This window comes from Syngnathus scovelli, chromosome 19, assembly GCF_024217435.2.
Source record: "Syngnathus scovelli strain Florida chromosome 19, RoL_Ssco_1.2, whole genome shotgun sequence".
NCBI classification, from domain to species: Eukaryota; Metazoa; Chordata; class Actinopteri; order Syngnathiformes; family Syngnathidae; genus Syngnathus; species Syngnathus scovelli.
The window spans coordinates 2746311-2769786 of NC_090865.1; the positions used below are offsets into that span (position 1 = coordinate 2746311).

General features: G+C 40.2%; 3 protein-coding genes across 5 annotated transcripts in view; 1 reads left to right on the forward strand and 2 right to left on the reverse strand.

Annotated features, from left to right (window-relative positions):
• Positions 1 to 14543, reverse strand: part of gngt1 (guanine nucleotide binding protein (G protein), gamma transducing activity polypeptide 1) — a 26567-nt gene extending 12024 nt beyond the window's left edge. The window contains exons 1-2 of the mRNA XM_049750940.2: positions 14425 to 14543; positions 11415 to 11566 (exon numbers count right to left, since the gene is read on the reverse strand). The gene's annotated coding sequence lies outside the window, so the exon portion shown is untranslated. The remainder of the gene's footprint in view (positions 1 to 11414; positions 11567 to 14424) is intronic.
• calcr (calcitonin receptor) overlaps positions 1 to 16036 on the forward strand; it is a 21806-nt gene extending 5770 nt beyond the window's left edge. Inside the window, exons 1-21 of one of the 2 annotated variants that reach the window (XM_068648864.1) lie at positions 1797 to 4384; positions 4477 to 4541; positions 5874 to 6120; positions 6206 to 6291; positions 6379 to 6499; positions 6580 to 6690; positions 6762 to 6874; positions 7169 to 7241; positions 7313 to 7423; positions 7969 to 8081; positions 8251 to 8404; positions 8479 to 8589; positions 8669 to 8781; positions 9064 to 9155; positions 10102 to 10228; positions 11093 to 11246; positions 11488 to 11548; positions 11642 to 11708; positions 11847 to 12065; positions 12519 to 12560; positions 13748 to 16036. In XM_068648864.1, the coding sequence (XP_068504965.1) occupies positions 4494 to 4541; positions 5874 to 6120; positions 6206 to 6291; positions 6379 to 6499; positions 6580 to 6690; positions 6762 to 6874; positions 7169 to 7241; positions 7313 to 7423; positions 7969 to 8081; positions 8251 to 8404; positions 8479 to 8589; positions 8669 to 8781; positions 9064 to 9155; positions 10102 to 10228; positions 11093 to 11246; positions 11488 to 11548; positions 11642 to 11708; positions 11847 to 12065; positions 12519 to 12560; positions 13748 to 13966 (2382 nt within the window). In that variant the 5' untranslated portion in view covers positions 1797 to 4384; positions 4477 to 4493 and the 3' untranslated portion in view covers positions 13967 to 16036. Of the gene's footprint in view, positions 1 to 1796; positions 4385 to 4476; positions 4542 to 5873; positions 6121 to 6205; positions 6292 to 6378; positions 6500 to 6579; positions 6691 to 6761; positions 6875 to 7168; positions 7242 to 7312; positions 7424 to 7968; positions 8082 to 8250; positions 8405 to 8478; positions 8590 to 8668; positions 8782 to 9063; positions 9156 to 10101; positions 10229 to 11092; positions 11247 to 11487; positions 11549 to 11641; positions 11709 to 11846; positions 12066 to 12518; positions 12561 to 13747 lie in introns of those variants that run through there. The other variant, XM_049750922.2, reaches the window with a different exon arrangement.
• A 4776-nt stretch (positions 16037 to 20812) lies between these two features.
• vps50 (VPS50 EARP/GARPII complex subunit) overlaps positions 20813 to 23476 on the reverse strand; it is a 37292-nt gene continuing 34628 nt past the window's right edge. Inside the window, exons 28-30 of one of the 2 annotated variants that reach the window (XR_007487822.1) lie at positions 21914 to 22103; positions 21374 to 21717; positions 20813 to 21117 (exon numbers count right to left, since the gene is read on the reverse strand). Coding sequence is in view for 1 of the 2 variants with exons in the window: in XM_049750918.1 (XP_049606875.1) it covers positions 21598 to 21717; positions 21914 to 22103 (310 nt within the window). In the remaining variant the exon portion in view is untranslated. Of the gene's footprint in view, positions 21718 to 21913; positions 22104 to 23476 lie in introns of both variants that reach the window. The other variant, XM_049750918.1, reaches the window with a different exon arrangement.

Below are 23476 nucleotides of genomic sequence, written 5' to 3' on the forward strand. Positions count from 1 at the left end.
TAGTGCAAAATTGCCTTGCCAAGATCACTCCCAGCTCAAACTCTTTGACATGCGTTTCAATTTTTCAAAGAAATTGCAGTTCTTTGCTGTCATTTTCCGACTGCCATGTTAAAAGAACGAATGTCACAACAACAATTTGTATGGAAATTAAGTCAAACATGGGGTTCGACAATGTCCATTAATGGGCGTTTGATGAATGATCAAGGTGTACAAAACACAAGCATGACCTTTTGAACTTGGCAAATATAGTGTTGTATCCTGTATATTATTTAAAAGGAGTATTTTCTATAGTTAGCAGAAGAGTTTTTTAGGTAGTGAGAGTAAGAAGTTGTCTTTCTAAATACACACAACTGCTTCTGTGTGTAATTATGGATGTCAGCGAGCAACTGGTCTTATCAGACACTGCAGAAATGTCTGGAGTGAGGAACACCTTGGAGAAGCTCGGGAGATATGGGAAGGCGGAAGACACACAGCAAGCTTATTGTAAAATCTTGGAGACTGAGCTACTATATCCTCACACCTATATTGCTTCATTCCAGTGTGCAGCGACGGAACTATTGGTTTCGGGCTCAGCGCCGATCATGCTTCATGCGGATAAGGTTTTTTCTCACCGCTGGTTTTCAATTGCCTTGTTTAAGATGAAGATTGAGTGGAAGGATTTGCCTGGATGTCTGCTTTTAGGGTCTCTGATCTCTCTCTGCGGGATTCATTTTGTGTCTGAATGTCTTCCTTGCGCCGGAAGGGGTTTACTTTTATCTCAGTCTTGTGCCATGTTACACCTGTGGACCGTGTCTCTTCAATATGGTAGTTTGAAGTTATTGGGATTTCATATTTTTTTTTTATTGCCTTTATTATCTTCAAGCTGGAATGACTAATAATATGAGTCTATTTCAATTTTAGTATTGTGGCTTTTCCAGGACTGACTTTCTTCCGACTAGTAGCTAACATGGCCTAGCGGATATGACTCTACCTGATGCTTGGACGAGACCTGAATGGAGAGAGAACGCATTTTTGTATTTTTTTTCTTAAATCCCCGGAGTGTTGGATATGTTTTTTAAGCCAACACGTCCTGAAAACGGAGGGAAATTGGATTTTGCCACATCAAATACCCCACTTCACACGTTTTTTAGTCTCCCTGTGGTACATGAAGGGAATACATCGGGTAGCTCTGATTTGAGGCTGCTGCATTCGATCTTTGTTTACCGGTATCACGGTGAGGAAATAGCGCTGAAAGGATTATAATGACAGAGATTGGCGAACAAAACAGATGAGTGACAGCTTGTCCTGGAGCTAACCTGCTGGTTCGTTCAAGGGTGAACAAAGCTTATGAAGCATGTCGCGTAAAATGTGTTCCGATGTGATTTACAAAAGTATATGCAAGGACTGACAATAAATGACGAGACCAGTGTAAGACGGACTTACTTTTGGCGGTTTAAGTGTGGTACAGTACCCTATTGTGACTCAGCCAAAGGATTCAGTCACACTCCATTGCAAACTTCCACCTGGCCAATAAATTCCTCATGAAGCTTTGACAGATGATTATTTACAATATCTTTCAGCAGACTGCTCCGTGACACTATAGTCATTTTTTTTGTAGCAAAAAAAAGAGTGATCCCCCCCCCACCGCTTCTTTCATTGCCTTGCGAGACCCGCATCATCACTCTTAAACACTGAAAGGTTCACAATGTGATCAATTTGTGCTGTCTGAGAAGCAGCGGCATGAGCCAAGCTTTTAGTTGTTATATAATAAACCACACGTAGCGCTGTGTGCGAGACACGTCGCTAGCAATTTCAGGATGTTACGCAAATGGAAAAGAGCATGTTGACTTTGGCATGTTTCATTCATGATTAATGAGCGCACCTAAAGTTGTTCATCTTATTTATCTGCTGTAGTTGGAGTGTGGCTTGGGACGGACTTAAAATGGGGGGAAGACGATGATAAGATGGCACTGTATGATCTGAAAGCGCTTGATGACAGCCAGACTGACAAATGTATTCAGAAAAAAAGCACAACGGCAGCCTGGACATTTTGCTAATGGATCTGAATGAGGTCCCAGTTGATAACCATAATAATGTTGTCTATCCCTTTAATCCCTTTTAAAAAGCCCAGCCGCTCAGTCTGTCCTTCTCTGTTTTGTTTTTAATCAGAAGTATGAATCAAGTATTTACTTAGTCACCAAAGTGAATTCTTTTTACCACAGGAGCCTCATTTTGAGCATCTGGAACACAATGCTCTTCCGCTTCATCACTTGCAACCTTTTTTCATGCTCACCAGAGATTAAACGACAGGCTTTGAGGATGCTCAAATGCTGGAAGTAAATGTTTTCCTTTAGAGTGCCCTAAAGCAAGATAAGAACTAAAGCAAGAGCAGAAGCTTTTTCATTTGAATTGGCACGGGAGCAAGTGATCTCCTAGGAAACATCATAAAAACAACATTTCTGGCTCCTGATAACTTGTCCAGGTACATCAAGAAAATGGTAGTGTATTCCGTCATGAGTTGTCCTCCCTGCATGGTGATGATGCTTCACTGGTCAACCTTGACAAGGATGCCAAAAAGAATTTGATACTAAACAAGAAAAAGTCTGAGAAGTCGACAGAGCAAGAGACATACGGAAACAAACCCAAACACTCACAACAATCCCGATAGAGGGAAGAAATGGAATGTTTAGATGAGATATAAAAATACATGTGATTTATTGCTCTATTTTTAGCTTTTGCCATCTCGTAGGCATGGCAACGTAAACTGGCAGAAAGGTCACTTTGTGCATTCGTCAGACCACTTGTGGCTAGGCATGACTCTAAAATGCACACTGCCCAATTTTGTAGTACGCCACGTTCAAAGACAAGAAGGACCAAAGGCAGTATGTCCACCTAACATTGCTTCTGATTAAAATAGCAAATTGGAACGACTTGATCTCAAATTGACAAAAGATAAATGTCTGTTGGAAAAAAAAAAACGTCAACTGAGCTTACGTCTGCAAACACGTATGTAAACAAAAAGCAATGGAGTCGAATACAATAATTACAAATTGATCTTGTCATCCCGAGGCGCTCTTCAGTCAATAGAGCTTGAAGACGCACGCGCAAGTCATATAACATGACATCCACAATCTGTCAACAATCATTTACTCATCAACTAATCCAAGCAGCCTTCATCATAGCCTGGAAAAGCAATGTCACATGACTTTAGCCGGAGAACAGTGATTGTGACATAGCCAAGACGCGGACGAGCAGTGCTCCCCCATCGCCATGGTCACCGCGCATGTTAGGGAAATAAAGAAATGAAACGCATGAGTGACTCGATCTGCTTTGGTCAGCAAAATGGAAAGCGACGGAATGGGAAAAGATATCAACATGTATTGATGCAGCTTTGCAGAAAAAAAAAATCCATTTAAATTGAATGCATTCAGGGATATTTTCACTATAATACTCATTGGTAGTTTTATAAACACAAGATTGCATTTTCAATTTTATTTAGGGAATGATTCGTTTTGCTTAACTAAAGTAACCTTGAGGTGGTTTGGGGTCAAAATCACGAAGAGTAATGTGGTGAGACAGTTCATCGCCGAGAACCATCTTGGTTTAACTGTCGTAGGCTAATCAATTATGAATGGACCCAGAATGAGTCATTCCTGAAATGTTCCCGCGTTCTTAAATCCTAAGTGCTACATTTTTCCAATCCTAAAAAAGATCAATGCTATCAAACGACTTGAATCTGCTATTTTACCGGAAATTCGAATACAACCTTCAACAATGACGGCCGGCAAGCAGGCGCCACAACCGTCTTCCACGTCTTGTCTGATTACATCAAAGCACTCCCTGGCCTCGAGTTTTATTTCCAATACGTCTTGCGATTCGTCTTTCTATTTACTCTTAGTTATTGCCATGTCATCCCGTACAAAATACAAAAAAACATTTGATGAGTGGATTCTCTGATATGTTTAAGAACCTCGTTTGGGGACGGACCTTAGTGTAAGTCTTTTCCCAAATGCTCTACTGTGAGAAAGTCTGATCCTCAGTCGTGCCCTTTTCACGCTGGCTTACAAGATCTGTCCACGCCGATTGATAACCTCCCTGATCGCCTTAACTATTGACTGATGGCTTTCCTACAGTGAATCTTTGCGACCCGGAGAAAATAACTACCAGAATGACCTGCTAAAGCCAAGCATCAGATCATTTATAACTACCCGCTAACAAGTTGTCAGTATCGGTTAGCGCTACCTGGTTTTACTGTCCATTTAACGATGGCTTTGTTTCTCCCTCCTAATGATAGCGATGCTTTGTCTCCGTCTCGCACACACTGAAGCCCTCTGACTCCGCTGCTTTGCATTTCAGATTAATGATTCCCAGTGACAGGATTCTCCCGAGAGGCCGTAATCCTGATGTAAAACAATATTATGTTTGCTCACTCGGTCACTTTCACGGTTCAGAAGCAGGTTGATGAACGCTGCAATTGTCCTTCTTGTTCTGTTATAGACATCGGAGGTGAAGATATGAAATTAGCTGTTAGCTGCCCTTGGATCCTTTGCTGCGTCTTAGTGGTAAGTAAGTCAAACATGCAGACAATGTCTTAGCGTCAAATTTAATATTCATCAGATGTAATCCGTTGTGGTCTAGTGACTTCTTTCCTCAATTGATATTCACTTAAACCTAATATGTTTGAATTATACAGTAGATGAAACACATTATAAATTCTAAATTAAAAATGTAATTGTAAATTGAAAAATCATTTTATATATATCAAATAAATTGCTACTTGTTTTGCCGTCTGACTGAAGCAGGTTTTTTTATTTTTTTTTGAAGCCTGCAGCCAATCTTAAAGAGTTACATGAAAATATTTGAACAAAAGGAGGTAGTGGGATTATGTAACATGCCAACCCCCTCCCCCTCCCCCAGAGGAGCAGAATAATTTAATTCATACTTGAAAGAGTTTGCTTCTAAAATAGGAAGGTTTAAGTAAAGGGCAGCTTTCTGAAACGGTTCTGGCATTTGCAGTCTTTAAAGTTTGCTGCAATCATGTTTTAAGATGGACATGCTTCTGAATTTAATTTTTTTTTTAAATGTTTGGAGTGGAAGATGGGAATAAATGACAGCGGAAGGGCTTGCTGGTTAATCTATAAGAGACAATTGATGATATTTGTAAATGAATTCAACTTGATATGATATTTTAGGTCTTATTGTTTTGATTTTGCCTCTTCAGTTGATTTTGGTGGTGGCCTGGTGGTCGTATGTATGACGTCATTTACTTCAATAATTGGAGTGACATCATATGTACGGCTGCTAAACTGCTACATGGGACGTCGTCACATCTGATCAACGCTTGCGAGAATCGAGCGCCCCGTGTGGTCAACTAATGAATTGAAGCGGTCAAAAGGGATGTGGAGACTGGCTAGCAAAGTTTTAAAGTTTCACAATGATGTGAGAGAAAAGAAGAGTTTGAGATTAGTCCTATAAGAAGCTTTTTCCCCCCCATACTGAACTTTCCGAGATAAGTCAAAAAATAGTTTTTTTTTTCCCTTCAGTGAGCGCCATTATCAAAATCACTATTTCACCCTACAGGCTTTTTCATCTATTGCTACCTCCAAATGCAAACAATACAGGCCAAGATAAGAAGCCTTTGATGGAAAGTGGTTTCTTTGGCAACCGTATTTGGATGAATATCATAAATGGTGAATGATGAAAGTTTCAAAGCGGGGCAAAATCCTTCAGTCAGCTTTGCAACAACCCATTAGAATTTCTAGATAGATGACACAAGAACCGACAGAGATGTGAAACGGACACATTTGGATGACATCATTTATGTAGCGATATGAGGAGAAGGTCATGTTTGCGCTCTACTTGTACTAACGCCTTGGTATGGTTGGTGCCTTCAGTGCGTGGTGTCAGCTGGCACTGAGTCTTTTCCAGAATCATCACTCAAGACAAGAATGAGTAAAGACAGATGGAAAGAGGCGAGACAAAGTCAATACAGATGTCTCAATACGTCCAACAAAGACAGTCTGCAAAACACAAGCGGTGAGAGACACTTCTGTGGAAAAATATGGGATGATTTTTTGTGCTGGGAAGAAACACCAGCAGGTACATGGATAACACAGAGTTGTCCCAATCATACTCCTGCCGGTAAGATTTCTGTCTCTGAACTTTTTCGTTCCAAAATCCTTGATGACCTCATTAACCACCCACCTTGGTCTGGATCAATTTTCAGGAAACGTGACTAAATATTGTGACCAATGGGGTAAATGGGTCCAAATAGGTTCGACCTGCCCAGAAGCCTCCAAGGACACAACAGAGGTGTTTCCACACAAGTTATGGTTCAAAGCACTGAAAGAAGCCGCTGTGAAAACATTTTTTTTGCTAAGACTTATTTTCTTCCTATAGGACCTTTACAATAGACTCAAGGACGTCAATGAACATAGCAGGACTATAGAGAAGAAAATACGGGAGAACAAAGAGAAATGCCTCAAGAATATTAAACAAGCTTCACCTCATAATAAAACAGGTCATGTATTGGTAGCGTTTGTCAAAGAACTACACAAATTCTATCATGGGAGTTCTGACTTCAGTCTTTCGATGTGACAGGCTTGTTCTGTAGTCACATTTGGGACGGTTGGCTTTGTTGGGATGACACCCCGGCGCAAACCTACGCCACGCAGAACTGTCCTGATTATTTCCTCAACTTTGAACCTTCAGGTGATTGATTATACTTCAATGTTATGCACAGATGAAATATCCTGTACTTAGGAAATTTTTTTCCTGTTCAGGAAAAGCGAGTAAATACTGTGGAGAGGATGGAGAGTGGTTCCGCCATCCTGAGAGCGACACGTTCTGGACCAACTACACCCTCTGCACCAGCAAATTTGATAAGACGACAAGGGTAACAGACACACAAATCTATTGTGGTACCTATACATCTTCCGAGGCACTAAAGTTACGCGAGGAAATTTATTTTTGGTATTGCTTTTTTTTTTTTTTGTCCATTGCTCGACTTTGACGTCATGTTTCCTGTCAGAGACTACAATGTTAAGTCTAAGTGCACTTGCTTTTATCTGCACTTTCCCGCCGGGCAAGTATTGATTACCCAAGCTTTGGAAATGAACAAAAAGAGCTCCAGAGCAATCCATCATATTTTTTAAAAGGGCTACATTTTTATTTTTTTTTAATCCAACAGAAGCAGAAACTGCTTGAGAGTGAATACAAATGTCTCTTGAAAATGAGCCAAGACCCTGGATTTAATGAATCAGGTAACAGGCTGTTGAAAGACCAAGATTTAATGTGTTGTCCGTTATAACGTATGTTTTTTTTTGTGCTCCAGGACTTTACTGCAGTCGGAACTGGGATGGTTGGTTGTGCTGGGACGATACTGCAGCAGGAACCTACGCCGCCCAAAACTGTCCAGATTACTTATCGTATGCAGAACCCACAGGTCAGCAACAAGAAAAAAAAACTTATTATCCAATATCAAGTCTTTAAAATGTGTCATTAGCAGGCAGGTTTTTGAGGTCCCTGAAGAAACAAATCCGAGCAGGTTAGAATGAGCAGGTGATTCCCTGCTAGGATGAAGGTAAAGAGATGTCCGGCAGAGCTGCAGGTGGCGGATATGAAGATGTTGAAGTTCACTTTAGGACTGACCAGGGTGGACAAGATGAGATATGAACTCATTACAAGTTAGAAATCTTGGAGACAAGGTTACAGAGACCAAACTTTTTGAAATTGTTCAAAGTTGAGCTTGTGTCCATATTGGTAGAAGGAGGAGAAATAAAACACACAGTGTTAATCCTTTGATGGTCTAAACTGAGATTTTGTAAGATCTGCTGATGCTGAAACATAAGCCTGTGACAACTTTAGAGGTATGCAGTACTTGACCCGAGAATGTTGGTTGAATTCTGAATGATAGGACCTGAGGGCAATTCTTAATTTCGGGTTTCAGCACGCAGTTGCATGTTTAATGCATGACTGTGCTCCTTTTAGAAAACGCCACCAAGTACTGCGGAGAGGACGGGCAATGGTATCGCCACCCGGACACAGAGATCACGTGGACCAACTTTACACTCTGTGCCGTGGACATTCAAGAAAGGCTGGAGGTATTGGTTCATTTGTTTTGAGGTTCTCAGGCATTCCATTTTTCTGGGTATGGGGTGTACCCGCCTTAGAGTTACGATTGACTGAACGCCCTGAAAATGACGAACGCGCTAACAAGTATAACTAAAGTTATTCCGATTTTCCTAATATCCATCCCGATCGACCGTGCAGGGGGCGAGCGCACAGCTCTCAGGCGACACGGAGCAAGACTTTACCAACAAGGTCACAGCGGTGGACACAGAGGAGCACGGGAGAAATAAAATCCTGGACAGCCAGTACAAATGCTTTGAGAAGATGAAGAGTGATCCTCCTTATAACAAATCAAGTAATGATCTCACTGCTCTTTACAATGGTAGCCGATAAAGTTTTGTTTGTTGATTTTTTTCCATCACTTTGAAGAAGTCTACTGCAGTCGCAACTGGGATGGCTGGTTGTGTTGGGGGGACACGCCAGCAGGAATCTACGCTTCCCAAAACTGCCCCAATTATTTTGTGGACTTTGACCCTACTGGTAAGCAGTAGGACAGTATCGTTAATTGTAATGGTCATTTTGTTTGGGGAAAAAAAAATATTTCTTTATATATGTACAGAAAAGGCAACCAAGTACTGTGAGGAGGATGGGCAATGGTTTCGCCACCCCGCCACCAACAGAACTTGGTCAAACTACACACTCTGCAATGAAAACACAAAAGCAAAGCTACAGGTAATGTTCATTTTGTGAACAATATTTGAGTAACTTCAATTACTACTTGTACTTTTACAACAACAAAAAATGATGTCAAAGCTGCAGAATTTCCAAAATCACACATAATGTCGCATGATATGTTTGCCAGTGAAATAAAAAAGTACCATGTCATTTTATTTCGTGGCCTTCATTTTCATTTCGACAATTGACTTGTTTGAGCAAAAATAGAGTGTTTTGCGCCTTTGGGAACATGAATCTTTTTCTGTACTGTCACATTAAATGATATTTGTTTGTTTCTAGTCGGCGTACATCCTGTTTTACATGGCTATTGTGGGTCATGCCTTGTCTATCGCCTCCCTGCTCATCTCTTTGGCCATCTTCTTCTATTTCAGGTACTGTGACATTCTTGACACAGGTTGTCATGATGCTGAGATGCTAACGGGAGCGTTGACCTCAAATGCTTGCTTGTCATTTTCCTCGCAAGGATGTGACTTGTTTTAGCGGCCAGGGTCTTTTGTATTCAAGAACATCATGTTGATGTTTTTCAGGGGATGTTCAGGTTCAGGGATTGTTAACTTTAGCTGATCCAAATCACCATACTGGCTGGGCTTCATTTTATTGAGCTAATTAATTATAAATGGCACCTAGAGTTCTTTTTATTGATAAGTATGTCATTGCAATAGCTCTCCATCGGCCTTGCTATTATTGAACTTGTAAATGGCATTTGTTGCCATTTTAAAAGCAGCACTTGTGGAGTATCCGGATTGTGCACCACACGTTCAAGGTACTGCAAAACTATCATTCATATCTTAGCACATGCAGGATGACTAATCATCAGACCTGCTCAGGGAATATGAATCAACCCGAGTTGGATCTAGGCTTGTTTCTGCTTTCGTCTATCTTCAGCTTTCTTTCGAGCAGAATCCTTTTAAGTATTGGGAGGCTTGATGTTATGTTAGAGGATCCAGATGTGAGGCTTACGTGGGAATGTTGACGCTGCATTCCGTTCACGAAATAACATGCTCATCATTAAGGTCGGGGTTCTTACATAGATATTCTCTTCACGTGTTTCCAAAAGTCTTCTAAAAAATATATAAGGTGTATGTAGTAGTTACTTCAACACAAATGATTTGATTTGAATATTTTTGGATATAAATGATGTGTGTCCACAGAGCGTATATTCTTTGACAGTTTAGCTAAAATGACATCCCTCACGGTTGACACACTCCTCGAGGTTCAGATAAGATTCTATCAGCGTCAATATTTGCTGCAACTGCATGATGCAGTCTTTCGATATCACCACGCTGACATATTAATCCTAATCATCTCACCGCGCAGGAGTCTGAGCTGCCAAAGGATCACGTTACACAAGAACCTTTTCTGCTCCTATGTGCTGAACTCTGCTCTGACCATCATCTACCTAGTGGCTGTGGTCAACAATCCTCAAGTTGTGGCCAGAAACCCTGTGAGTTTCCCCGTATATTAAATCTAGTCATGTTTGTGCTGGCACGTTTCCACAATAAACGAATGCCACCATTGATAAGGAAGATTAGTTAGGTGTAATGTATTTATTATTCATGCTAAAAAAAAATGAAGCTATAAAACCATCCATCCATTTTGTGTGTAGACCTTTTACATCCACTGTAAATGATTAGTCGTCTATATTTGGAATTTGGGGCAATTATTTCCCGCCTGCAAAAATAGGACAGTTTATCTGTCATTGGACTACGTCTTTGATTGTTGTTCGGAAAATCCGTGGATACTTTATGAGTTATTCAAATCTCCAAAGTGGCCTCAGTATTTGAAAATAAATCTGTCTTGTAGGAATGCCTCACTACCAGGACAGGACATAAATAAACCTTTTAAGAACTAATCCTTTTTGGAACGAGTAAAAGATGTCATCTTGCTCAATCTTAAAAACAAGCCTATTTGTATTTGCAAAAGAAAAATTGCAATTAGTTACGCCTGTTTTCCCGGCTCGTGATTTGGATCTAACGATTTGTAGCAGCGCACGTTTTGCTGCGAGGGATCCTTCCCAATTTCCAAACGGTCAGGATTTCAAAGACACGAGGAGAATAGATCGACATGATCCGCGGCAGCTTGATTTGCAAAGCAGAACTTTGTGTGTGGCGGCAGACAAATCTTGCTCATCTGCAATTCAAAAAACGTTCGGCAGGGAATATCTGTATTCTCTTTGGAGTCTACACAAATGGAGGACAACTGTGTCTAAGGTTGAAGCATGGTGTGTAATTGTAGATAGCAAAAGTCTACACACCCCTGCGAGATCATTGCTATTGAGCAAAATGCATTATGTGGGCCATCTTTGCAGGTAGGCTGCAAGGTGTTACACTTCTTCCACATGTACATGCTGGGATGCAACTATTTCTGGATGCTGTGCGAAGGAATCTACCTGCACACACTCATTGTGGTGGCTGTGTTTGCAGAGGAGCAGCATTTGCATTGGTACTACCTCCTCGGCTGGGGTGAGTCTGCAACTTCTTATTTTGATTTATTTTTTAAATGCTGCCTATCTAACAATGAGCCTGTTCTCGACTTGAAGTGTGTGTTGGGCAAGGTTGTTTTATTATTTCTAGAGGATGTCTACAGAATTCCTCGACCCCATATAGAGTTGACGCATGCAAAGTACTTACCGCTCATTGTAGCCTTGATGAAGCATTTTCCTTGATCCCTCAAGTGGCTGCCATTTTTTTTTCCATCTCCAAGGTTTTCCTCTCGTGCCTGCCTCCATCCATGCTGTCGCGAGGACGACATTTTTTGATGACAAGTGAGTATGCCGTCAAATCTGTCAACATACAGACTTGTGTGTGAGCATTTTTGCTTTGCACATCAGATCACACTGACAATTTTTTTTTTGTAGCTGTTGGATGAGTGTGGAAACTCATCTGCTTTATGCAGTGCATGGTCCTATCGTGGCAGCTCTCCTTGTAAGTCTACTCGGTTCTATTTATAGCCCAGTGTCACAGTATACTGTCAAACAAACGCACGCTAGCTTATGATGAGACAATTCATTTGCATTTTGTGAGTCTCCATAAATCCTTTGCGGGTGTTCCCTTCTTCTGCAGGTGAATCTCTTCTTCTTGCTCAATATCATCAGAGTGCTAGTCACCAAGCTGAGAGACACGCACCGAGCCGAGTCCAATATGTACATGAAGGCTGTGAGAGCCACGCTCATCCTCGTGCCCCTTCTGGGAATACAATTTGTCATCGTTCCCTGGAGGCCGGAGAACAGGCTGGCGGGGGAGGTCTTTGAGTACATCATGCACATACTCATGCACTATCAGGTATGTAGACAGCAATGAAGTTCCTGATTCTAAATGAGGATTAATTGGCAGAGCAATCGCTAAGCGGTCGCGTGAGTTAATCTCGAAAGAACCAGTTTTGGACTCAATGTCGTGGAACAAAAAGGGGGGGAGTCAATTAACTCGTCACGCGCTTTACATTTACTTCAACGGGGAATCGATTTTCCTCACGACCGAGCGTGTTGAGATTTTGATCTTGCTGATAATGTACTTTTGGGTTTACTATTTCAAAAATGAACTATATTTGTATAGCATGAGACCTTTTATGGGAAGTGCAGTTAATTAAATTGGTTTGGGGTATTCCTGTTAATTAAGCACAGTGGCGGTGGCGAAAAGTGACTATGAAAATGTCGAGATGTGAATTGTATTAAAAAGCAACTGCATAATTTTGTGAGCTGTGGTGTAAATAATGTCGCACTTGTAATTGTTTTGCAGGGTTTACTGGTGGCAATCATATTCTGCTTCTTTAATGGAGAAGTAAGTGACATTTATTCATATTCATATAGCAAAGCGAGACTTCCATTAGTACTACTCTTGTGCGCCAAAATATTATATTAGCATTGTCTATTTTTTGAGAATTCTTTTCTTGATAATCTCGTGGAGATGTTCAATTTTGTAGTGAGGAAATTAAGCAACGGGACGAATGAACTGCCTCTTTTTTCAGCTACACCACGTCGGTATCAATGCGGGGTAATTCCAGTTATCTTAACCACAAATGGGGTTATAAACTAGTTTATAGAGGTCATAACCTTCAGTCAGGATGTGTGTGGTTACTTGCTTGACACGTTATATAAAGTTGAGATCTTTTTAGATATTCGCTTCAATGTGCAACGCTGGTAACTACGTATTAAATGAAGCAAGTGTTGCTCAAGCGATGATTAAAAAAAAAAAAAAAGAAACAATGTTATGCAAAATTGTTGACAAATGAGGGATGGGCCTAAATGTGCTAAGCCTGACAATAAAGTGTTTGAAAATGAAATGGACAAGTTAGAAGGGGAAAAAAAACACAAGGTAGTAAATGTTCGATGTAGAGAACAATGCAAGGAAGAGATTTGAGCAATTAAACGCAGAGTGGTTGTGCTCTTGTCTAAAATTAGGTCAAGTTCTCATCCATGCTCATTACAAAATATGTTTTCCAATGCTCCAATCAGTTCACATGAACAATGTTTGAGAGATGTGTCTAGAAGGGAGGGTTCATCTTCGGCCGTCGCCAGAGAATCAAAATTGTTTGTTTCTTTTAACTGATCACTAATTGTGACCCCTTCATCAGGATCGACGGGGGCCGTGTTCCGTTCGGCCTTTTCATTGAGTTATTTTATTTCAAGGCCAAACTGCACAACCAGCATTACGTCCACAATGGCGCCTTTGTAATGCGAGGTCATTGAAACAAACTGTCTTTGTGATGCCAAGCGCATGGACGTGGACGTCCTCGTCGCTCTCTTGGCTCTCGATGACAATTAGTTTTGGCATTTTTATAATGAATCCATTTTTGCATGAGTGTGTTCATGAACTGTCAGAAATGACAGCATGAGTCGGGTTTTACATACAAGATAATGAACGCTTTTGCTAATTGGGGGAAGTCTGATTTCTCACTAATGATTATTTTAATCAATGAATTCATAAACTTCAGTTCTGTTTTATCTCGTTAAAATCCTTGTGTGCAGGTGCAGGCCGCTCTGAAGAGACAGTGGATGCAGTACAAGACCGAGTGGGGTCAAAGACGAAAGGACCACTGTTCCATGCGTTCCACGTCCTACACGGCAACCTCCATTACAGAGGTTCCTCCCTTTATGTACCATCAAGACGGCAACAGCGAACATTTGAACGGGCGCCACACGGACGACTCGGAACTGGTGGCGCTGAAAGTGGGCGAGATTCCCTGAGTCTTGCAAACGGCACGGCAATAGTCGAACAACAACTGAATCTCTGAGGCTAGTTTGTTTAGCCCTCGGGCCAAAATGTGGACCAGGGGTTCAAAGGGCGACTGGGAAGGAGGAGGAGTCACTTCTATCACTTTATCGCAGCTGCTTTGTGACAATGCCGATGCTTGCGAGACTTATGACGAGTCACACTGGTGGCGAGGAGACGGAAATAACTGTGATGACAATGTAATTTGTTCGAGAAGACGTGATGCAACAAAATCCGTTTTGATTTTTCCCTACTACACCAAAGGGTACGGGATGCTGGTCAAAGACTAAAGGGGGACGTTCTATGTGAGCACAAAAGGGGGTACTAAAGACCCTTGTTGAAATGCCAGATTTTTGTGAGCTCAAAAAAATAAGACCATGATAAATCTATTCAAAACTTCACAGCGCTTTTCATTACCAAATGGACAACATACCTTCAGCAAGCTGGTGGTGGCTGTTCTTCATCTAGAATTGAGGACTTAGTCAAGGTGGAAGGAATTCTGAGCAGTTCCAAATAGGAATCGGTGTTAGCACACAACCGTTAGGAATCATCTAGAAAGAAGGAGAAAATGTCAGGGAAAGCCTACTGGAACATCTGAACTTTATTTGTGATGAATCAGAATTGAAATGGTGGCACGTCCCCAGTTAGAAGAGGGTGAGCATACTTATGCAAATATCTCAGTTGTGTATTTTAATCCCCTCTTTCTAAAAGATTAAAGACAAAAGAATTGATTTTGACCGAAGAAAAATGAAAAACAGTTTCGGTAACAATACACCAGCATCAGCAGTCTGGACACATGCCACGAAATGTTACCAATTATCATCAAGCTCTGGAATTGTGTAAATAGATACATGATTTTTAAAATGAATATTTTGTTTTCTATTTTGATTTTATTATTTCTCATTCCTGAGTTTAGCACTCCTTGGTTGTTTTGTGATGGCGCACACAAAACCGCTATGCCATTTTTGCTGATGCTCAACATCATAGGCCTGAGAAGTAAGCGAAAAGTGAAATGTGCAAAAGCATACAAAAAATATTTATAGAAATATACTCTACCCCAAAGGAAGTGGGACAGTGAGGCCAATTTTTTTTTATTTTTGGAGAACACTGAGCATGTTTGATTTTGACTTCAAAAGATAAATATGAGGCAAGAGTTCAGCAGTTCAGATTTTATTTCCAGGTATTTAAATCGGGATCTGACACAAAACTTTATCGGAAGACCAGGCTGGGATTTGCCAAAAAGTACACAGATGAGCTCCAGAAATTGTGGGCCAACGATTTATGATTTTTTTTTGCCTCATACTCATCCTTTAACATCAAACCCAAATGATTCTAGTCTACAAGAGAACTTCCTTTAGAAATTAAGGAGAGGTAGCTCTTGTTTTTTTGAACCAGAATTTAAAAGTAGAAAAAAAATAAGATTCAAAAGCTTTATCATAAACCACATTATAGAATATTGCTGTATTTACAAAAGTCATTCTAAAGTCTTTTGTTGCAGGTTAGAAAAATGATAGTGACAATCAATCTTAGCAAATGACCTTCATCTTGTGATGAGTATTTATTTTATTAACAAGTATTTATTTTAGTAAATTTCATTTTCAAAATAAGGGTCCGTCCGTGGTGAGAGCTTCTGTGTACATTATCTGCATATGTGGAAGTTGCCACGCTTTTTTCGTGAGGCCAAAATGCATCCATTTTATGATTTCCGCACTGTGACACCAGTTTGGTGGATTCCTGTGGTTTGTTTTGTCTCCTTGTCTCTCTCGGCTTTGACTGACATCGTTGCAAATGTGATGGTAAAAAATAATGTATTTTTTAAAAGCTTGACTGAGTGATGTTTTTTCACCCCATGATAGGGATATTTTTTACATGCTGGGCTTCAGTCTCAGAATGACAGGAAAGAAGAGAGACTTCATATTTGTAGTGTAAATGACATTAGAAGGGCTATTTTACATTGTAGTACAGTGGTGCCTTTAGATAGGAGTTTACTTGTATCGCAAATCATATTTCCCCAAAATGAAATAAATATAAATACCATTTACGCATTCCCGCCTCCTCCCAAAAAAAAAAAAAATGTATGTGCTTTTTATGAAGTACAATGATAAATTGTAATCTATAAATACATCATCATATTTATATGGAATGTAACGAGTAAAATTTGCATCATAACGAATTGTGGCTTTTTCTGATGTGACTGGGCCACCGGGGGGCAGTATAATGCAGTTATGCAGGCAATTTGAGAAGAGTCTCATCACTACTTTGAGTCTGTGAGCCGTATTATATTAGTAATTTTTCCACAGAGGATAAATACATTCTCGTTACATCATCTGTCAACAAGTGTTGCAGCGCCGTTTATGTTTCAAAATCCCTCTGTTACTGCCATAGCGATGCTACGACTAAGCCCATCAATGGCATTTCCCATCATGAGTTAGCATTAAGCTAGCAGACCTTAAGACTAGGTTGTGTGAATACATATTTTAAGTGTGTGTTGGCCTTCCAACAGAAGTTGTGCTTGTTGTGTAAAGAAAAAAAAAAAAAAACTCAAATTGGGTCACTCGTATCGAGGCACCACTGTACTTCGGAATTCATATTTATCCAATCTTTTTTTTTTTTTAAAAGCCTTCTTTTATATTAACACACATGCAACCGAGAATTGACTGACACCTCAAATCATAGTTGTTATCATCATACCGAGGGCGCCACATTCACTCCTTTTACGGCAATAATTTCTGCCTTGCTGGAGACGCCAGTGTAAAATATGCAATTTCAGGCTCTGCTGCATCCGAATGACGCTGCCAAAAGAAGAAGACAAACTGTCCTCCTTTCAATTCATTCGCTGGTCCTATGAGCTTGATGAGGTGATGATGAGGATGATGATAATGATCAAGTTTGTCGCCTGTGGAGCTGCATCTTCATTCTTTTAACTCACAAAAAGAATCCTGGAACGAATCTTACGGTATATAATAATACTCAAGTTGAATTGTATGCTAAGTGTTTTGCTTATGAGGGCTTAGTAGATGGGGGACTTCTGCTACAATGAGAACACAACAAAGAGGAAATTTCCATAATTACATGCACATACCCCGTCATCATGTTTTTCTGCTCAAGATGGATGAGTGTGGGATCGCATTCTGCAGAAAGTCACAGCTTGGAATAACAACGTTGCGAGGTGGACTTGGGAAATGTCTTTGCCTGGCATTTGATGGAGTCTCCTGATGGCTTCTACGTGGCAGCAACTGGCAGAAAAAGGGCAATAAAAGTCAGCTTGAGTGGGTAAAACAAGAACTACGAAAGGGAAAAAATATCAAGCAGGTGTTCGGTATGTTTGCCTCATCCATTGTGTCGGATAAATGGAAACATTTGATACATACATATTTCTCATACACGGTTTGAGAAAGCTTTAATTAGCTGCAATCACAGCAAAAGGAAAAGAAACAAGTTCATATTTGCAAACAAAAATCAGCTTCTGTGTACATAATTTGCTGCAACAAGCTAAATGACCTTTTCCAATATACCACAGCGCTAATTAGTCACTGGATGGCCAAGAATTAAAATGAGGCAAGAGAGTTTAATGGGTTTCAAATAGATACATAATAGCTTCATAACCAAGTTTAAAGACATTATAACACATAAAAGGACCGAATAAGATACCGCCCATAACTAAAGTATTTTTTTTTTTTTTATACAAAACAATTTGATTGTGGTGTAATTATGGATAAACCGAGGCCAGCTTGCATAATGTGCGAGATGGGCTCCCCTGCTGGGCTTTAAAGAAAGAAAGAGGAGAGGAGAAAAAAAAAAAAATCAAACCATCAAAATCTTTCTACAGTTTAATCTGCAGCAAAGCCGCCATCTGCTCACAAGCGATAGGCCGACTGAGTGTGAACTTAACAATAGTGGCTGAGTGCATTCAAATAGTGTACTGCACCGGTCTCAAACAAGTGGATGAATCATCAGCTGGCTCGCTGATGCTACGTGAATTTGTTTCTTATTATCAAGAACCCAAATCCACAAAGCACACAATGATATTTTCATTGGATCTTTTGTTTAAATTTGATCTCACAAGTTTGCAGATCAGGAGCGGAGATTGCTTTATGAAATAAACTCCTCCTTCAGGATTGTATGGCAATGCTCATAAATAACCATAATAAATGAGCATTGTGCGTCCAAGCCCCTTGGTTGTATTATTCGGAGACAATTTGCTCTGTATGATCATTATCTCAAGTTTGATATTATGGAGATTATGACGGCCCGAAGCTGATTGCAGATCTGCCGTATTCATCTTACTCTGCAGTGAAGCATAGGAATGACACACCCGGGGCATTCTTAGAGTCCCAAAGTGGATGTGACAGAAATGAAGAAAAAGAGGCTTTTGTTAAACAGGACATTTTTCCAACTGTCTAAAGAGGAGGGAGCACTGTGGCAGAACAAAAAAATCGGAATTCATGAAAGCAAATTCTAGAGGTATATTCCGTCTCAATAAGGAAAATCCACAAAACTAAAAATTACCCCCCCAAAAAATCCCAAACATTAATGATTCTTACATTCTTCTATCTAAGCTTCATTTGTACTTCATCAAGGAGATAACCTCCTCAATCACGTTTTTCTTTCAGCTTGTGTTCCCTTGTTACATGCTAATGAGATTTGTAATGCAAAATGCTAATTATCTGAGCCCCGGAGCATTTGCTTGTTGGTGGAGTTTTTCCATGAAGCAACTACTGCTTGGGCTTTGATTGCCCTTTAACTCACAAATACAGAAACATGGGTGTGTCTGGTTTTTTTTTATGTACATGAAATATGATAAATAATGCTTACTTACCTTCTAACAGGTGAAAGCCCTCATCGTGAACAAGTCGAAACTGAGGAAAGGCAGCCCTCTGAATAACAAGAAAAATACGCAACTATACATGATTGAGACCAATTTAAAAAAAAAAAAAAAAAAAAAAAATGAATATGCTACAAAAGGGGCTATTTGATTGAGTATGGCAATGAGCCACATTGGGCAAAAAAGCGTATTTTAGATAACATTGTGAATGGAATTTTTTTTTTATTACTCCCAAATGCTATAACAGCACAGCTTTGACAAAGTCAGATGGTTTTTTTTTCCATGAAATTCTCCTTATTTAAGCAGAATTTTAAAAACCTTTCATAAATTGGGGAAAACTTAGGTAAGAAGTGCAAAAAGATAAATCAGTACAAAAATATATTACATAGTGCTATTTTAAAGAAATAAAATACATTATCTCATTAAATCTTAGGCGTGTAAAACCATCTTTACTTTCCGTCTTTTCAATTTACAGAATGATTGTGCCGCTCACAGTGTTGTTTCTCCTTCCCCGATATAAAATGCATTTGTAATCGCCATATGCCCAAACTTCTTTGGTCTCGAATGGAGAGAAGCCAAGATGCTGATGGTAATTGTCAATTAAAGACAAGTTGTCACGGCGCCAAGTGCGCTCAGGTTGTGTTAAACCTTCAATTGATGCTGACAGCTACTTTCAGGATTCTTTCAGCGGGCCACAACTTTCGAGCTGCCTTTGTCATCATGGTGCATGAAACATACGCACAATAAGAGCACCATGAGAAAGCTCTGCACAAATTGGAGCATGAAATATTGCTCTATATGGTAATGCTGCCTGTGAAGCACATTTTCAACACATGATGAGATTTAGTACATGACTTTAGTGTTGCGTATATGATGATGTATTGCTTTCATTACATTGCCATCCGCTCACGATGCAAACAACTTCTCGGTCACTCTGAGATTTCTCTCCTCTGCCTCAAGTTCAAACGGAGAATTTTTATCCTCAAGTGTTTACTCGTGTTGTCAGCGTCGAGTGCGCCGTTTGCGTTCAAGCGTTTTCGCCGCTCCGCTCATGTCACCGAGCGCACACAACGTTTGTTCCGCCCGAGCTCGGCTAGTCAGGCAGCAAATTAGCGGCGGCTGCTCGCTGGAACAACGATCTGCTGTTTTCACAGTTGAAGCAGCACATCCAATTAGCCGTCTTCATCTCTAATGTCACTCAACAAGATAGCGAATTACTGGCATTAACGTATTTAAATGCAACTAAATAATAGTGTTTATTTAATTAACCGGAGCTGTGTAAATAAATTAACTCTCAGATAAAAAGTCATACAGTGGGTTTCATTGGCAATTATTTTTGCCAAGACGCTACAAAAGTCTTTCTATTCTCCTGGCCCGAACTCCGAGCTGAGACAGAGAGTGGGTGAAGTTGCGCAATATATATATATTTACTTGAGTATATATTGAAAGTATGAGGGTCACAGGCGACAACTCGGCGAGCCTCTCGAGATACGCACCATGAATCATGCAAGGCCTTCTTCGTCATAATGGATGTGATGACCTGTGCAAATTCTCTGCGTGCCTCTTCCCATTTTCAACTTGATAAGAGCTTTGAGAGTGCAAACAACTGGAAAATAGTGTGGGAGGAGAGCAACTAGTGGAAGAAAGAAAGTTATCCGTATGATGCACAAGGAAAGTCGCCGCTCAAGTAGAGCCTCAACGTTTGCTGATGACTTAATTACAGAAGAAAAACACATCTCTCTCACTGTGTATTTCTGACTTGAACGTGAGCAGCAGGCGACAAACAAACAGCAAGACCTGAGGGGCGGTAACCGCACAGGAAGCTCCATTAATTTGGCTGACAGCATCCAGCTCCTGTTTGAGGAGGCGCATGATTAGAATGGAGCACGGCATTTCAAAAAGCTATCCACTGTTTTGCTGCCATACACACCAAAGGTTAACCATGAATGAACTCTCATTATTCAACAAATATAAGCAAACAATTCAGCGCAGCATGTGTGTATTACTAATCTGTTTATTAAGGTAGAATTATCCTGGTTCAACCATAATTCCGGACAAATTGGTTACTGTTAAGTACGATTTGCATTTGTTTCAATTGATGGATTACACCATGATGGGAAGCCTGCTTGTTAGATAAAACAGCAAAAGAAGACAGAGAGCTGGAAATAAATACACACCTTGTTGAAAACATTCACATTTTGCACTTTTCTACTCTGAAGATGATGCACGATCAGGAATACATACAGACATTCTTTTTTTCTTCCGTTTGTAGTATTCCTTTGTAAATTCCTAACATGGTGCCTGGAAGGTAAAATCACATCATTTCCACATAATGAGTGCAGTCAATTTTAGGTGTATATATATATATATAATCTCAGTTAATCATAATTATATTAAAGACTCTTCAACAAAACAAAACAAGAAGGCAAGCAGGAGTCATTCAAGTGCAAATTTCTAGTTATCATTCACTGGAGTGCTCGAACAACAAATAAATCATCATCTAAAAAAAAAAAATGTGAACCAGCATGTGATTTTGGAATGGATACACAGTTCTCACCTAATTTATTACACGATGAATTCCAGCTTTCCTTATGGTTAACTGGAAAAAAGACAAAAACTGCAGGGAAGTTCTGACTAAAACAAAACAATGAGGTTAAAGAGCGTTGCGGTACAGACATGAAGTATACAACAAGTTTTACTACATCCATCAAACTTGGTTAATGTCAGAGGATTCACATGGTCAACTGTTTTTTACATCTGCCTGGTACATTTAGATGCAATCTATCTCTTGGGTCTGTCAATGTCATCAATGGCGGCCAGAAGTTTCTGGCGGGCTTTCTTGTTTATGTGGGAGCCCAGACAAACATTCACCAGGTTTGCTAGCTGCTTCATGGAGTACTCCTGGAATAAAAGGAAAAAAGGCAAAAGAATTAGTTCAACAAACAAGCAAAAAAAAAAAAAAAAAAACCTCATAAATAATAAATGAAAATATATTTCTGATTCCATTTTATTCGAGCAACGCTGGTTGCCCTCAGGGTATTATGAAGAAAGTGGGACACAGTTGTTGGTACACGAGCATGACCAGAGTTGCCCTTACCCTGTGGTTCTTGATAAACTGCTCCATATCATTTTCCGTCAGGTAATACGCCTTGATGTAGGTCTCGACAAACTCCTTATCGGGAATGGGCCTGAGGTCAGTCAGCTTCTCCAACTTCATCAAGAACTGTTGGAAGTCCAGCTGCATCAGGGCTCGACCTTCGTTGCTGCATTTCTTCACATTAGCATAACTACAAAAAGAGCAGGAAATGGGAAATTGACATCTTGTTGTGTCTGGCGGCTGGAGAATGTCTCATTATTTGACTCGTGCCCCGCTAAACGTGGGAAGGCCCCGCTCCGAGTTGCCAGTCGCATTTCGCGGCGCTGCCGTTGCCAGATGGCACGACGCGGCTTTCATTTTCAGGCGGCAAATCGAAGACCGCCTTGTGCCACGGAGTCGCCACAGGCCAAATGGTGCTCGGAACTCGCTGCTGAATCTCATCAGAAAAGTGACATTGGCCAAATTTGGATTGGCTGCGCTTGACTGCAGAACAATTCCACTTGGTACTTTTAATGTAAATTTAAACTTAACATGTGTCCGCCCGCCTCTTCTTGACAGCCTATCCGAGCTATTAATGATGCAAATTTACATACAATCTTTTATTAGAAGTAATTAGTATGTGGTTAAGTTGAACCTTTTGCTGTTTGGATAAACAATTTGCTGTCAGGCAGTGATAGGACGAGGTTGTTATGATTTCATGATGAACCATGGCCTGGCATCTTATCTTACCTTCTCAAGATAAAAAAAAAAAAAAAGAAAAACTCAGGATGACTTGCCGCAAGTATTACTGAGCGTTGTTCTCTTTGATCAGCATATGCCCTTTAATGCCTCTCAAGAAAAAGCTTTGATCAGCTGGAGGGGAAATTGAGCAAAATGGTTGCTTACCTGTTTGAAATAGTTACAGGGGGAAAAAAAAAATTGCAGCTTTTTTCATTGTGAGGATGTTAGGGGCCACCAACGCGAGCGGAGGAGAAAAACAGGAGTTGCAGGCAAAGACAGTGAAATTTAAATTTCATTTACATAATGTCAGGAAAAGTGCATAAAGTTCCTCTTTCCTAGTATGCATCATATAACGCAGATATTTTATTTTTACCTTAGCTTTTGAAAGCACCTACAATAGAAACACACACATACCCTTCCTGTCACCTATCAAAAGCCATATCTGGTGCTTACAAGTGAAAAAAAAAAGTGATGAAATGCACTGCAAAGGGATGTGTCAAGAGCATTTTACAGTTAGCGCAAGTGGCCGCTGTCATGCAATTCCCGAATGAGTCTGGAGGAGACGGCAGCGGAGCAAAGCGAGGCAGACGGGATGAATGTAGAATTGTTTTGTGAAAGGGCCATCCCAAAGGAACCCTGCAAAGTGATTCTCGTGTGCGGGCTGGACGTAGATTGTATGCGCGTAGAGGATTCTTGGATTGATGTGATGTGGATGTTAAAATATGTGAATGCTGTCTTTTCATTTGCATGGAACACTCACCGGACAAAAAAAAAAAAAAAATGCAAGGTCATAGATGAAGTGAAAACAATGGAATAAAAGAGAGATGTTTAGGAAGATCTAAA